We start from the raw sequence: 15,000 nt of genomic DNA on the forward strand, positions 1-15,000 counted from the left end.
AAAGTAGAGGACCTAACACTGAAACCAGTGTCACGTGAAACACGCCGTAACAGATTTCAGGGGTTATTTGTCCTTTTAAAACGATAACCGTTTAATGGTAATCCTTGAACCAATGATACGAATTTCTATCATATTTGTAGTCTTCAAGCTTTCATATAGCGGCCTAAAAACAGGAAATCTTTTATCACCAGTTTCAAAAGCTTTCCTACAGTCAGCTGTTACTGTATCATCAGTATGGTTGCTATCCGCTTTACACTAGCACAAAAATCTGGCACGGCAATCCGAAATCGTGGTACCGTAAGTGTGTTTTTCGGGCACTGCACGGTAATGGCCGGGTATAGGCCAATGTGTCATCCAAATACCTCACGAAATGCAACAATCTTAGCTCTTTACAAATGGCGACAAGAAAGTGTTCTTAAACACCAATAGATTAATAAGCAGGTGCAAGTGCCAGACAGTTGCTTTATTAGTCAGGATCCTTGACTTTATCGGAAGTAATCGGAGTTGAGGTAAACTAACGTTCGCTTTTCACTCTGTTGATGACGTGCGGAGACCTTCCCGCTTCGACTGCTATTGTTGCAAAAGAAAGGCTGCAAAACGTTAGCTGCGCAAGAGACTGAGTGTCATAGCAACAATTTGTCGTCAGTGGCAGCGGCTTTAAGGTCTGTTGCATTAAGGGAGCGATCGGTCATCCCGGGCGTATTTGTTATCTGTTTTGATTTCACCAAAGACGATTGCCCTGTAGCTATGAGTCTATTCTACATCTTAGTCACATTTTCCAAAAACTAGTCGTGTCCTTCCCCAATTCCCAGTGTAATATCGTCGCCAATAAGTAAAAAAGGTGCCCAGTATTCCAGTTTATTTAACTCGTCAGATTCCCTCATGGATTTAATAGCTTTGCTGAGAGCTTCACTGGCGCTTTTGCCTCTAGCCAACTGCTGGTAGAAACTCTTCATAAACTCCAGAGTCGCTTTGTCATCTATCGCCCAAAGTGACACCAGAACAGAGCGAGCACCAGCGCCCAAAAAGGCCCGTGCAATACCAACGACACCCTCAGCCTTGATCTCACCACGACCGCTGTGACAGCAACTGAGGACGACAATCCTTGCTCGAAGCTTAGCGTTCAACACATCTGTAATCGTCAGAAGATAATCGTCCTTTTCCGGTAGCTGTGTCTTTCGTAAGGGGTTTGGGGACAACGCAATTTCTCCTGTTTCCATGCGGCCATGAGCTGCAATGTGTACCAGTGCAACCGAGGAAAGTCGCCTCAATACCTCGTTTTTTGTCGCTTCTCTTCCCGTCAGGGGTTTAGTGTCGAGTATTCGTCCAATCATCTCCACTTCTTCCTTGGCACAAGGCAACTGCTCAAGTATTTTCTCTCCAGGAATGACAATTTCTTGCACCCACGGATCTCCCACTAACAAGGCTCCATTCTTGCAATGATAATCTGCTGGACAATTGGCGATCATCTTCAAACTTGTTAAAGATGGAATGACTCGGATTCTCAGCGATTCACTCAGGTATTTTGAATTTTTGTCCATCAACGCGGCGTAAGGCGCCAACCATAACAGACCTTCTGGAACAACAGCAAGTTCATCTCCATCAATCGAATCCTCGAATGGAGCAATGATGATGTCATACAGTGATCTCAAAGCGTTTGACTTGAGGTGTTCTGGACGACAGTGCGTCTGGGAAGACCTCTCATTTCCTATCTCGTCATCCTTCTCTTCATCCAGTGACCGATCCTCGCACTTTGTCCCTTTTCTAGATGTTACGCCAATTCGATCGAAAGCATTCTGTAGTAAAGAACGAAAGAAAGTTGTGGAGTCGAAGTCGCCAGTTCTCTCAAAACTGAAATCAACAACCTTCCCCTCTCGAATAAGCCAAGAAACAACGTTACTGTTGGTCATTGCGACAAATACTGTATTTGACGGGAGGTAACTTAAATCTTCGACGACACTGTCTTCCGGTGTGAATGACTCGTCGTCTGATGGTTCAAGCCCATAGTTGTATTCCATAAGATCTTTCAATGCTTGCGTTCGACCTTGCTCAGCAGCCGACAAAGCCTCTGTCACCTTGTCTAGCTTCAGTAAAACACACCACAGCCTTGTGTAACAACTTTGGTACATATGACGCAGATTTATTTTCCACTCATCCTTAAGGTGAAGGCGAGCTCTAACATCGTTAACAAGCCTCACACTTGACTCGTAGAAAGCCACCGAGTCCGTACAACATTCTTGTGTTTCATAAATGCAACCAAGATTGTTGTTAGCCATTACTTCACCGACGATGTCTTTTACCTCCTTTGCAACTTCCAGATGTTGTTTATAAAAATACACTGCGTTTTGGAAATCTTGAAGCCCTCTAAAAGCATTGCCTAGATTACCGCAGGCACTTGCCACTTGAGCTCTCTCACCCAGTTTTTCGGCGATTTCTAGGTGCATTTTATGGCACTCAAGGGCTCTTGTAAAATCTCCAAGACTATCGTAATCGTTTCCGAGATTTCCATACGCCATTCCAACTGCTGGTGTATTACCCAGTTCTTTGGCAACCTTCAAACTGAGTTCATGATAATGGATAGCTTCCTTGTGATTACTAAACTTATGATAATCATTGCCAAGGTTAAGATAACCCATTCCTTCTTGAGGCTTGTTGCCTACTTCTTTGGCGAAATCAACTTGTAATTTATGATACCGAATGGCTGTTTTGAAATCACCGAGACTCTGGTAAGCATTTCCAAGATTGCCGTATGCACACCCTTCATTAAAACGGTCACCAATTTCTTTGAAGATTTGCAAAGAGCTTTCATGATTTTGAATAGCATCTTTAATATCACCAAGGTTTTTAAAACTGTTTCCGAGACCTGAATAAGCGGCTCCCACTCCATTCCTGTTGCCCACCTGTTGGCAAATGGCCAGCGAAAGCCTTTGGTATGGGATTGCTTTTTCTATGTCACCAAGACTCAGATAATCACAGCCCAGTAAATTGTACGCGTATCCCTCAGCAACTTTGTCACACACTTCCTTGCTTATTGCTAGGCAAAGTTCGTGATAAGAGATGGCTTTCTTGAAATCTCCAACACTCAAATATACTGTTCCTATATTACCGCTGGCTAGTCCTTGTTCTCTCTTGCTTCCGGTCTCCTTTGCCAGTTCAAGGTGCAATTGATGATAGTAAAGAGCCTTTTTATAGTCTCCCAAATTTTGATAACTGGTGCCAAGATTGCCACAAACACGTCCTTCTTCTGCCTTGTTTTCCACCTGCTTACAAATGTCTAAACACATCAAATGATAGTACACTGCTTTTTCAAAATCGCAACGACTTAGATAATCCGCACCAAGAAAATTGTACGCTTTTGCTTCGCCATTCCTGTCTCCCATCTCTTTTTGAAATTTAAGAAAAAGTTCATGGTTGTGAATGGCCTTGTCAACGTCACCGAGACGAAGATAATCAACCCCAAGATTGCCATACACGTTGCCTTCTGCAATCTTATTTCCCACTTCTTTCGCGATAGTCAATTGGCTTTTGTGATAACCAATGGCCTTTTCAAAATCACCTAAAAGGATACAATAGTTTCCAAGGTTACAATACGCTGCTCCCTCTCCATCCCTGTCGCCTAGTTCTTTAAAAATTTCAAGACTCAGTTCTTGATAGAAGATTGCCCGTTTGGGATCACCCAGCTCATGATAACCATGCCCAAGATTTCCGTAGGCACTTCCCTCTTGCTTGCGATCTCGTAGTTCCTTGGCTATATTAAGATGAAGTTCGTGATAGAAGAGGCCTTTCTTAAAATTTCCCAGGTCGAATTCAGCATTGCCAAGATAGCTATAAGCACGACCCTCTCCACTACGGTAGTTCAGTTCTTTTGCTATTTCGAGGGCGAGTTTGTAAAAACGAATAGCCTTTTTCACGCTTCCGGTTCTTCGGCTCCTATGCCCTACTTCAGCATACAATATTCGCTGGAGGGGTTTGTTTCCAGTGTTTACCGCAACTTCTAAGAGCGGTTCATACAGTTCTTCTAAGCCCTTGTCTTCCAAAATAATTACCTTTACATTTCCACTTGCTTCAATTGCTTTACTCCTTAAATCCAACAACTTTTTGTTATTCTTGATCAACTTCTTGGAGTCAAATAAAATAACACTTTTCAACTGTAATAACCTTGGGGTGTCATCCCAACAAAATTGCGGACCACACCACAATACAATTGATGGTCAGTGTGTGATGCTTACTGAGCATGTGTTATTGCTTTATTCTCCCCGTGGTTTGCTACTGCTCAGCATTGGAGCTTGTTTTGCCTGTGTCCCACACTCCCACCCCTAAGGGTTACAAGTGGTGAGTATAATCTATTCTGCTGCAAAGTCAGTGTTATAGGTCCCGAAGATGGCCCATGGTTTAGTTTCCATGGTTAACTTTTCGCATTTGCTAGCCCTTCCTGTGGAAACCTACCCTTCATATTCGTAAGTGTCGAGTTAGCTCAAAATATAACAAAGGCATCCAACAAGAAAAGTAAGAGGTGTTTTTATCATCTAGAAGAATTTGATCTCTTCGGAAATCTTGGCTGAAAATTGAAAAGTCAGAAAATTAATTTTAGGGAATGATATCTTCATTTCAGAAATTGCTAGCTGAACCTGGCCCTCTAAGAACTTCCCAGCAAAGCATTTGCTCATAATCAGAAACTGCTAGGTGACCTTTTTAAGTGCTAAAAATTGAAAAAATATCCCTTCCGAAAACGTAAGGGACTACTTTTCCCTGTTTGCGGAACTTTTAGGTGATGTTTTAGTCAGCTATTTGGCAACCTATAATTATCGTTGGGTGCCCCTGATATAAGGCAATTTTTCTACTGAGTACTTCAGATTTTTCAAAAGATGTGAAAAGAAATAAGCCACCTTAGTCATAAAGAAAATCATGGGCGCTCATCGGCGGGATTGGCAACGTTCCTTTCCCTCGATCTTTCCTGGTATTCAATTCAATTCAATTCTTTATGTACACTATCCATAGCATTTACACATAATTTGAATTATATATTCCTTAACTCTCGTACTATACGTAAGTTCCAGATCCACTCATCAGTGAGGTTTTTCCCCCTGCATTTTAACTGCTTTATCTATGATATGAAAGGATACTGCTAAGCCTTTGTCACACCACGTTACCACTTCTTTATGCATACCAAGCTTCATACATGCACTTGATCCTAAAACAAAGGACAGAACCAATCATAAATGAGCTACACAGACACTATTCAATGAGATTTCCTTACAACTGTCTAAAACTCGGGAAGGATACCGGGCATGAAGGCAGCTTCAATCTTCGAATGAAGCCAAAGTTGCTTGAGATTTCGAGAATGTTGAAAACTTTATGAACTTCCTTGGAAAATGTTTGACCTTGAACCTTCATGTGGTTCGACAGACCACCAGGCTGGTTCACGGAGTTCTACAAAATTTAATGTCGTGAGTATCTACATCATAAAAGTCCATGCAGTCAGTCCATGAAGGCCATTTTCCAACCAACTCCCAGCAGTGTGTCGAAGTTTTGAAAACCTCTCCTTTGTAGATTATTGAAAAATCGCAGAATTCCATTCAGTTTCTTGCAACTGTATGCATAGACAGCTTTACGAATTATGCGGTATCTAGTCACTATGAATGTCGAGGAATGGAGCAGTCCTGGAGCAAGACCAGAAATTTTATGGATGTTACTTTGAACAGCTACATGAGATTTTATGAAACCTCCATGGAAATGCATGAAGTATTCATCAAGTTCTATGGAGCTCAAGAAAGTTCTTAAATATTCTGGAGCTTGTAAATCCGGCGTTCTGCCAACTATAGCTGGGATGTTTCCTAGAAATTCGGTTAATGGAGAAGTAAAGCCCTTATATTAATTAATGTACCATACCTCTTTCTATTGCCTTTATGTAGTTAGGCCTCAAGTGCAGTGCTGCTTTCGCATCGCTTATTGTATCATGATAATTTTCTGGAAAACGGAGAGAATTCGTGAAATAGCTATTTTGATGGATAAAAACAAGAATTGTCCTGTCCACGAGAAGAAAAGTAATCACACGGCGACGGCAACGAGAACGTCACAAATTTGCATATTTAGTGAGCAAAACAATAGCTTTGCACGCCCTGCACGTGCGTTTTTTACTTTTGTCCATTTCCTTTCTGTCGTGTGCAAAAAACAACGTGAAATAGCCATATTCGAGGTTTTATGAAGAACGTCAGCACTTGAGGGTAAAGTTTCATTTTCTCCACGTAAATTAAGCGCCGTTCCGACGAATGTCATTTTTGAGGAACTGCCACACCCTTGTCATATTAAAAAGGCTGAATAGTCACGAAGCGATTAAAATAACGCGAATTTATACAGCTGTTTCGAGAAAGGTTGTTCAACTGAAGAAGCATAAAAGCGTACGCGGCAATGCCGAAAGACATTGTGGTAAACTTTCAGTTTGAGTCAACGAATATCTGACAGCAATGCTATCGAAAACGTCACCTAGAAATACATGCTCACGCTATGTTACTGACATTGAGATATGACTGAGTTTCAAAATTTAGTCAAATGATCAAGGCCATGAATTAGGAACAAAGGGATAGGATTCACAGAGAAAGCATGATTCTGACAATTTTAACCTTACTTACTTTATGTCATGTTATGCAGAGAAAGTCGGAGAAATGTACCAAAAATCGTGGCGCACGTGCAGAGCCATCGTTTTTGCTAATGAACCCTTTTGTTATTGGACGTGTTTTGGTAGCGTGATAGCGAGACAGGAGGATACCTAAACTTCGAGCCAGGATTCGAGCTAAGATCCGAGCCAGGATTCGAGCTAGGATCCGAGCCAGGATTCCAGCCAGGATTCGAGCTAAGATGAGCTTTCTCCGCTATTTATTCTCGAATCTCTCGGTTAGGTTAGGTCTCGAATCGGTTAGGTTAGGTCTATTTAGGTTGGTTCTAGTCTAGTTAGTTCTAGTTAGGGTTAGGGTAGGTCTCGGTTAGGTTAGGTTAGGTCTCGGTTAGGTCTCGGTTAGGTCTCGAATCCTGGTTCGGATCCTAGCTCGGATCCTGGCTCGAATCCTGGCTCGGATCCTGGCTCGGATCCTAGCTCGGATCCTGGCTCGAATCCTGGCTCGGATCCTGGCTTTATTCTTAGTTTATCTCGCGAGACAGAGCTTAACATAAGCCTGTGCGTACTGCCACCTCATCAGCGCTATATCCTAAGAACTCTTTCATAAATTCTGCGCGCTCACTACAAGTTGAATTTATTTTATTGAATGACCCCCATTCTACTTTTCGGCATTGTCGCAAACGCTCTTAAGCTTCTTTTGAACATCCTTTCCTGAACAGCTGTATTTTGAGATGACGTTCTCGTTGCCCTTGTCGTTGCCGTTGATAGGGAGCTTAAAGAGAGCTTTAGATTCTAGTACGAGAACGACTACGAGTACAAGATTTTCTCACAGACCAACAGTGAGCGCGCGCAAACCAGCGTCATTTTGGCGGGAAAAACGTGATGTCATCGTCATTTTAGTACGAGATTTTGCAAAAATGTCGTCGAATCAAAACAAGTCAACAACACGGTAGCAATTTTGGCATTTTTTGATGAGCAAAAAGGCTAAGTTACCAGCAATAAGAATAACTGAGCAACCTATACTGCTAACAAAGAGTAAGATTAAGCGTACGGGTTATAAATTTCCTTAGTATTTTCGCTATAAACGGGCAATCAAAACTCGTACTCGTTCTCGTCCTCGTCGTAGAATCTAAAGCCCTCTTAAGCAGCGACAACGGCGACGGCAACAAGTACGTCACAAATCTGCATATTTAGCAGGGCTCGAAAAAACCCCCGTCCGGTCGTCCGGGACAAGTAGATTTTCCTTTCGGGCAAGTAACTTTCACTCCTTCCTTGCCCAACGGGCAAGGACCCAGGCAAGCCGTTCACTGACTAAATTTTTGATAACGATTTTGAGAAGAAAAGGTATTAATAAGCTTTAGGCCCAAGGGTAATCAACTGTTTAGATGAAGTTTGACGAAAATTACAATTTATAGCGTTGTTTTGTTGATTGCGTGATGCGCGCTCTCGGCTTGGAAGTGGTTGCCTAGCAGGTGATCAAAATCTTCCCTGATCAAATTTCTTTCCAGGATAAAAATAGCCGCCGCGTTGGGAACGAAAACCGCCGTGTTTATTTCTTAATTCTAGCAATTTTCTGCGAGAATATTTCGGTTCCTCTGTACAAAACTTAACTCAACAGCGATATATTAATTAAAACTGTAGAAATTGTACGCGAAAACTGAGAAGTTGCATATTTCTACCGCGAAAACGAAGCCAGCTTTTTTGATACTAAGAGCCAGGTAAATCTCTGTTCTCAGCGAAACATGCAAGTTGGGCGCCTCTGCACTAAATAAAAAGTGTTATATTATTAAAAAGAAATGGATAAGTAAGTCACCAAAATACTTTCAGAGTTCCTGGAAGATGACTTACAATAGTGTTTCTTTCAAACGAAGACGTTTTCCCTCGATTGAAACTATTTTCATTCACAAAAGTGAAAAAATGTGCTCTCGCCGGCTTTTCAAGATATTCTGCATGTGTCAAAACTGAGGTGGGAAAGCGATTTATTATTAATTTCTCGCGCTTCCCTTGACCATGATTTTGTAGAGCTACAGAAAATGCAGTTTAACGTTAATGGAGTCGAACACGATCTTCGTCTAATTGAACGAATTGAGTCGAGGCTTTATAATGTTGAAGACACCCAGCGTGTAATACTAGAACTAGGAAATAAGTACACGAACGAACAACGACAACTGCGCAAACTTTGTTTCTTCAACTGGGAGGCACTGGCGAAAGATGCTGTGGGACAAAATTTAATTTCTGATGACATCTTTGTATCACGTTCGAAAATTGGGAAAGTTGAATTTGACGCCATAAAAACATCGGGTGATGGTAACTGCCTCTATCGCTCTGCTTCCCTGATACTGGTTGGGAACGAAGATCTCCATTTGTTGTTAAGGCTTCTTACTGCAATCGAGCTGTTTTTACACGCATCTTACTACGCTAGGCATCCAAAATTTCTCTCTGGTATGAAATCACCCTCTGCTGATGTTCCAGAAGATATCATGTTTACACTGTGCCTCTCTGACACTGGAATGAAGATGTGGGAAAGCACAAAATGCAGAGAAGATGCTATTAAAAGGGAAGCAGCAACAGGCTGTAGAGTATCCAAGTGGAGTGTTATGGTACACCTGATGGCACTTACAAACGTGATAGGAAGAACAATTTTGTCAGCATTTCCCAAAGATTGCTCAAAAACAAGGCCATTTTTCCATGACGAAATCATCCCCCGGGAATGTTCTTTCCATGCCGATCCAGCAGTTATGCTTTGGTCAAGGGAAGGGAGCCCTAACACTCACCCAGCGGGTTGGTATCAGCCTAATCACTTTATTCCCCTTGTCGAACGCCGATCATGCTCAGCCAATTCAAAAGCGAGTACATCATCATCAGATAACAAGAAACATCACAAGGATGAACTGAAGAAAAAGCCCAAAAGAAACATTAGTGTTTTTTTCTGTGGCTCAGTGCGTAAAAAGCCTTGTCAAGAACCAATGGGAAGTTCAACAGAACCCAAGTTCGGAAATTGTGACGAACAGTCCTTTGTAAAAAGCAACCTCTCAACAGCCACACCCAGCAAAAGCCAACCCCTGAATGGTGACCCGTCTAAAAGCCTACCTGAAAGAACTCTTCCGAAAGAAGAAAATACAGAAAGAACCACAGAAAAGAATTCCGAAAAAAAGAGGAAAAGAGAGTTCAAAGGGCATTGGAAGGAAACGTATCCCTGGCTTGAACATGATGCTTCTAATGATGTTATGTATTGCATGGTTTGCCGAAAATATCCAAAACTGGCAGACATTACAAGCCCCCTTTACAGAGGTACTGGTGGCATTGGCAAGTACAGACTTGAAACTCTGAAGTCCCACAATGGATCAGCAAACCACCTCAAGTGTGTCAACAGAAGTCAAATGGATCAAGGAAAAGCTGATGAGCCACTCCCCAAACTATTTAAAGCTGCTTTAAGTAAACGTGATCAAGAAACGGAAGCCAGATTGCACAAGCTGTTTAATACTGCCTTCTATATTGCCAATGAGAACTTAGCCTTCATCAAGTTCAAAGGACTTTGCGATTTGCAGGAAAAGAATGGTCTTGATTTTGGAACCCAGTACAAGAACGATAAGGCATGCAGGGACTTTGTGGAAAGCATAGCAGCTGTCGAGAAGGAGCGATCCCAGGAGGAAATTGAAAATGCTAGATTCTTGTGTGTTTTGGCAGATGGCTCGACTGACAAGAGTATTACCGAGCAGGAGTCGGTTTATGTTCGCTGTACAGGATCCAACGGGCGTCCCTCCACTCACTTTGCAGACCTTGTTCCTGTTACATCTGCTGATGCCCCTGGGGTTACTGCTGCTATTCTGAAAGGTCTTCAAACTTTAAGTATAGATGAAACTGTCTTGAAGAAAAAATTGGCCTGCTGTAACTTTGATGGAGCTAGTGTTATGATGGGGAAGAAAAGTGGTGTTGCAAAACAGCTTCAAGATATAGCCCAGCATCCAGTTTGCATCATACACTGTGTAGCACACAATCTGGAGTTGGCTGTGCTAGATGCAATAAAGCAAACGCCCTATTTGGCCATATTTGAAGAAACTGTAAAGTCAGTATTTAAATTCTACTTCTACTCTCCAAAACGTCGCCGTGAAGTTAATGAAATTGCAGCTATTCTCGACCAAGATCATGTTTACTACAGTGGATTACAGAAGACAAGGTGGGTAGCCAGCCGGTTTAGGGCCATTAACGCTTTAGAAAGGCACTTCTTGACAACCGTCACACATCTGCAACATAAATCACAGACCAAGGGAGATGACGGAGCAAAGGCCAAAGGAATTCTTCAGAATCTGCAGAGCGAGAAGTTTGTGAAATTCCTGTACTTTCTGCTTGACGTAATGAAAGTGTTGTCAGACTTAAGCAAGTCCTTCCAGAGAGACGAGTTCTGTATAACCGATCTCCTTGTGCACCTGGAGGCAGGTATTTCTCAGCTGGATGTTTTGAAGCTTCAAAGGGGTCCTAAGTATCAAGCTTTTGAGAAGAGGTACAATGGGCAAACTGGGGTACTCAAGAGTGGAGTCAAAAACAACCACGAATTGAAGCTGTCAAAACCAGGCACTACGGTGGAGGATGGCTTTCCTTCTTTTATCGCAGAAGTGATAGCCTACATCAACCAGCGGTTCTCAAGCCTTCGTGAAGAGCCGTACAGTTACTTCACAGTCTTTGATCCTAAGGAGATGCCTCAAGATCAAGCAGACCTTGCTACCTATGGCAATAAAGAAGTCCGTTCTCTGGTAGATTACTTTCACCATTTCTTCTCAGATGATGAGAAGCAAAGGATCATCGAGCAATGGCCCATTCTACGTCAACGACTTGCAAGGCAGAAGATGCACAAGACCCTAGATGTCTTCTCCAATATACTAATGTCACCACCCGATGATGTTAAAGATTGCCTTGTTCTGATTGATCTTCTTATCACTCTGTCACCGAGCACAGCAAAGTGTGAGCGTGGATTCTCGACCATGAATCAGTTGAAGAATTCAATGCGCACATTGATGAATCAAGATACCTTGACGGCCTTAATGAGAGTCCGATCTTCAAATCTCAATGTGACCAACTTTTGTCCTACTCCCGCAATTCAACGCTGGATGAGTAGAGCAAAAACCAAGAGACACGTACACCTTTAACCATCATTAGCATGCAAAGTGACTATGACTATATGAAATTGTTATTAGTGTAACAGGTCACATAATGACTTCATTGTGCCATAATACATATGCTCTTGTTCAAAAGATTGTATACTTGTTGAGTTTTTTACTTTGTTTAATTTATAACTGTAAGCCGATTCAAAGTAGGCCTTTTCGTAAAACGCCAAGGGTCTTCAAGGTTATAGAGAATTATTGAACAAAAGCATAAGGGTGTCAAGGCGTATGAAAGCAGTCAATCAAAAAAGCTCCGAGACATTGTATTGGGAAAGATGATAATCGTGATAGAGTATCTAACAATGAAGGACACACACTACTTCAATGTGATTATAACAGTGTTTATCCATGTTAATTATTACAAACCGTACAACTTCATAAAAAGCGGAATGACGAGGTTAAAAGTTGTGGGAGTATTACAATAGTTGTAATGGTGTAAGCATGAAAGTGATCAGCACTAAGAGGATGGTTTTATTACATTAAAATCAATTCTTGGGTTCATGAATTATTAATGACTTTGAAAACTTGGGCAAGCGGGGAAGTGCCCCGGGCAAGCAAAACTTAGGGGTTACTTGCCCAACGGGCAAGGTGGAATTCAAATATTTTTCGAGCCCTGTTTAGTGGGCAAAAACCATAGCTTTGCACGCTCTACACGTGCGTTTTTCACTTTTGTCCATTTCCTTTCTGTCGTGTGCAAAACAACAACGTGAAATAGCCATATTTGAGGTGATATCAAGAACGTCAGCACTTAAGGACGTTCGCGTTTAAAATGTTCCCACGTACAGATTGTTTTTAAACTTGCCACGCAGAAAGGTAATGATCTACTTTTGCCAAAAAAGCAAAAAAAATGGGGGGTCACCGTGCTCGTTTTCGAGATCATGAGGTGCACTTTTAGAAGATTGCGTTATTTTAAGACGAATCTTAGCTTACAAATGTGAGTAATAAAAAAGCTACATTAGTGAAATTTAGATCAGGTAAACGTACTCAATTCAACATAAATAATATAACTAAATTAACCCTTGCAGCTGATGTATTTTTCTGAGGTGAAATAGACCTTGAAAAACGATACATATTAGTCTCAGAAAGAAAACGTCGGTCGAACGAGTGTACAAAAGGCGAAATATTTGTAACTTCTCACGCAAAGATTTTTTTTGTTTTTTGTTAAAATGGACAAAATCAGAAAAGGAAGTGATCTACGGAAAGAAAAATAGGGGTCACCATGCATTCAAGAGAGTAAAATCGCTGCGAAGGTATATTCGCACTGACACGTCATTGAGTGACATTTCCGAGAAGACCTGGGTCCACAGCTATCCCATGATGCCACACGCTTTCACGTTCCATCCTTGTGGAAAATGTTTGCGCCTTCAGCATCGCGTTTACCTTTGTGGTCTGCGATGAATGACGTGTGCGTGACAAGCGCGAAAAAATGCGCAGTAGCAATGGGCGCGAACGTCCTTAACTTGAACATAAAGTTTCATTTTCTCCCCTAAATTAAGTGCCGTTTAGGCGAGTGTTGTTTTTGAGGAACTACCAAACCGTTGTCAAATTAAAAACAAATTAAATAGTCACGAAGCGAATTTGTATTTTGAGATGATGTTCTCGTTGCCGTTGCCGTTGCCGTTGCCGTTGCCGTTGCCGTCGCCGTCGTCGACTCGTCGTTGCTTAAGCTCCTTATTAATAGAACGCCTATCACGAAAGTTTCGAGGTTAAAAAGCCCGATCAAAACAGAGCGATGACAGTGCTATTGTTTTACATCATATAACCCAACAAACATCAGCATCACGCTGGAATTTTTTTTTCGCGTTTTTTTTTTCACCGTTCTATCTAAAAAGTAAATATACTCGGGAAAGGGTTGAGTCAAGGAATAAGTGTAGACAGACTCCATTTGATGGGCTCTTATGGTCTAAGAGAAATCTTAAAACAACCACGGTTTCAGTTGTTGTGTTCTAAAGGGCAGATTATAGGTGTTTCATTTGAAATATGTAGGCAGTGTGGCCCAGTGGTTAGGGAGATCCGGAGATCCCGGGTTCAAGACCCGCTCTGACCACTCGTTTAATTTGTTCCTGGTAGTCCCTGGCTCAACTTCCCAGCTGCACTTGTAAATAGCCAACTGGTTTGCCTTCGGCCAGTTGGGATTCTTAACAGTTGTAGTTGTTGTGTTCTGTTGTTTCGTTGATTGTGTTTCGTTGGCCCTGAAAAGCCCCTATGGGGAGCGGTCAATTAAGTATGTATTGTTTGTATTGTATTGTATTGTATTCTCGTCTTTGGTGAAAAAGAATTGTTACCACTGATCGTTTGTGATCCAAATAATAACTGGAACAAAAATTCAAATATATATCAATTTGAGCGGGTTTTCTACAAATAGTGATCTTTTGAATTCATCTTCCTTGGTTTTAACACACGCATCGAAGAAGTGTATAGCTCTCCCTTGTTTTCCGTTTCCACGGTAGTCTCCGGCGTTTAAATGAAATGCTGTGTGTTTTCCTCTATGTCAGATTCGTGAAACATGGTAAAGGTATCATCCACATATACATAAACCAGATTTGTGGTGGTCCAGCGGAATGATACAGTGGCTCCCTTTCAAAATAATTCACGTAGGTTGGTCTTAATCTCGTACCCAGGTCTCACTCTGTCGCTGGAAATGTGAGTGACCGTGGGAAATCTGGGTACGAGATTAGGTTGGTATTTGTGGGGGATATTTTATGCCCCGTCTCACGACCCTTCTGGTTAATCAGGAACGCGGGACGTTAAAGAACTCACATACTGTACGTGACGAGTGACGAGTGGGTGGCAGACCCCTGGTGTTGTGGTCTCTACTTCTTTCACACTCATGCATGGGTTGGGTGGGTGGGTGAGATCAAATATGGACTGATAACGGCTGCCAGAGGCGCCTTTACAGGCTGAAGTCCGATCTCACCACAGAGAGACTGTGCGGTACATAAATCTAACTCCATCTTTCCATCTACCCATTCCATCACAGCAGAACGAATGGCACTGAATTCCTATGTTACGAAAATGTAGACAACCGCTTAAATCAGGAATTCAAGGGGAGCCTCTATTTCCCATACTTGGTCAACCCTTTTCCAAGTAATTTTTTTTACAGACCGCCTCTGTTGAGAGATTCAGCACGCTCACTATTTTAAAATCCAACCCAAACAGAGCTATCTCAGCGCCAAGGGAACTTTAATACTTTTCGCGAGAAAACCTCTAGTTGATTGGTGACGTAAT

The 15,000-nt window shown here is 42.0% G+C and overlaps 1 protein-coding gene and 1 pseudogene across 5 annotated transcripts in view; one reads left to right on the forward strand and one right to left on the reverse strand.

Moving 5' to 3' along the window:
• Window positions 1-15,000, reverse strand: part of LOC138056384 (tetratricopeptide repeat protein 28-like) — a 22,105-nt gene that overhangs the window by 345 nt on the left and 6,760 nt on the right. For all 5 annotated transcript variants that reach the window (XM_068902172.1, XM_068902170.1, XM_068902169.1 and 2 more), the window contains 3 exons: window positions 5,890-5,967; window positions 5,124-5,191; window positions 1-4,115 (listed from right to left, as the gene is read on the reverse strand). The exon at window positions 1-4,115 is cut by the window's left edge and continues 345 nt beyond it. In XM_068902172.1, the coding sequence (XP_068758273.1) occupies window positions 786-4,115; window positions 5,124-5,191; window positions 5,890-5,967 (3,476 nt within the window). In that variant the 3' untranslated portion in view covers window positions 1-785. The remainder of the gene's footprint in view (window positions 4,116-5,123; window positions 5,192-5,889; window positions 5,968-15,000) is intronic.
• LOC138056386 (zinc finger protein 862-like) lies at window positions 6,049-11,722 on the forward strand (annotated as a pseudogene).

Source organism: Montipora capricornis, chromosome 7 (genome assembly GCF_036669925.1).
Source record: "Montipora capricornis isolate CH-2021 chromosome 7, ASM3666992v2, whole genome shotgun sequence".
Lineage (NCBI taxonomy): Eukaryota > Metazoa > Cnidaria > Anthozoa > Scleractinia > Acroporidae > Montipora > Montipora capricornis.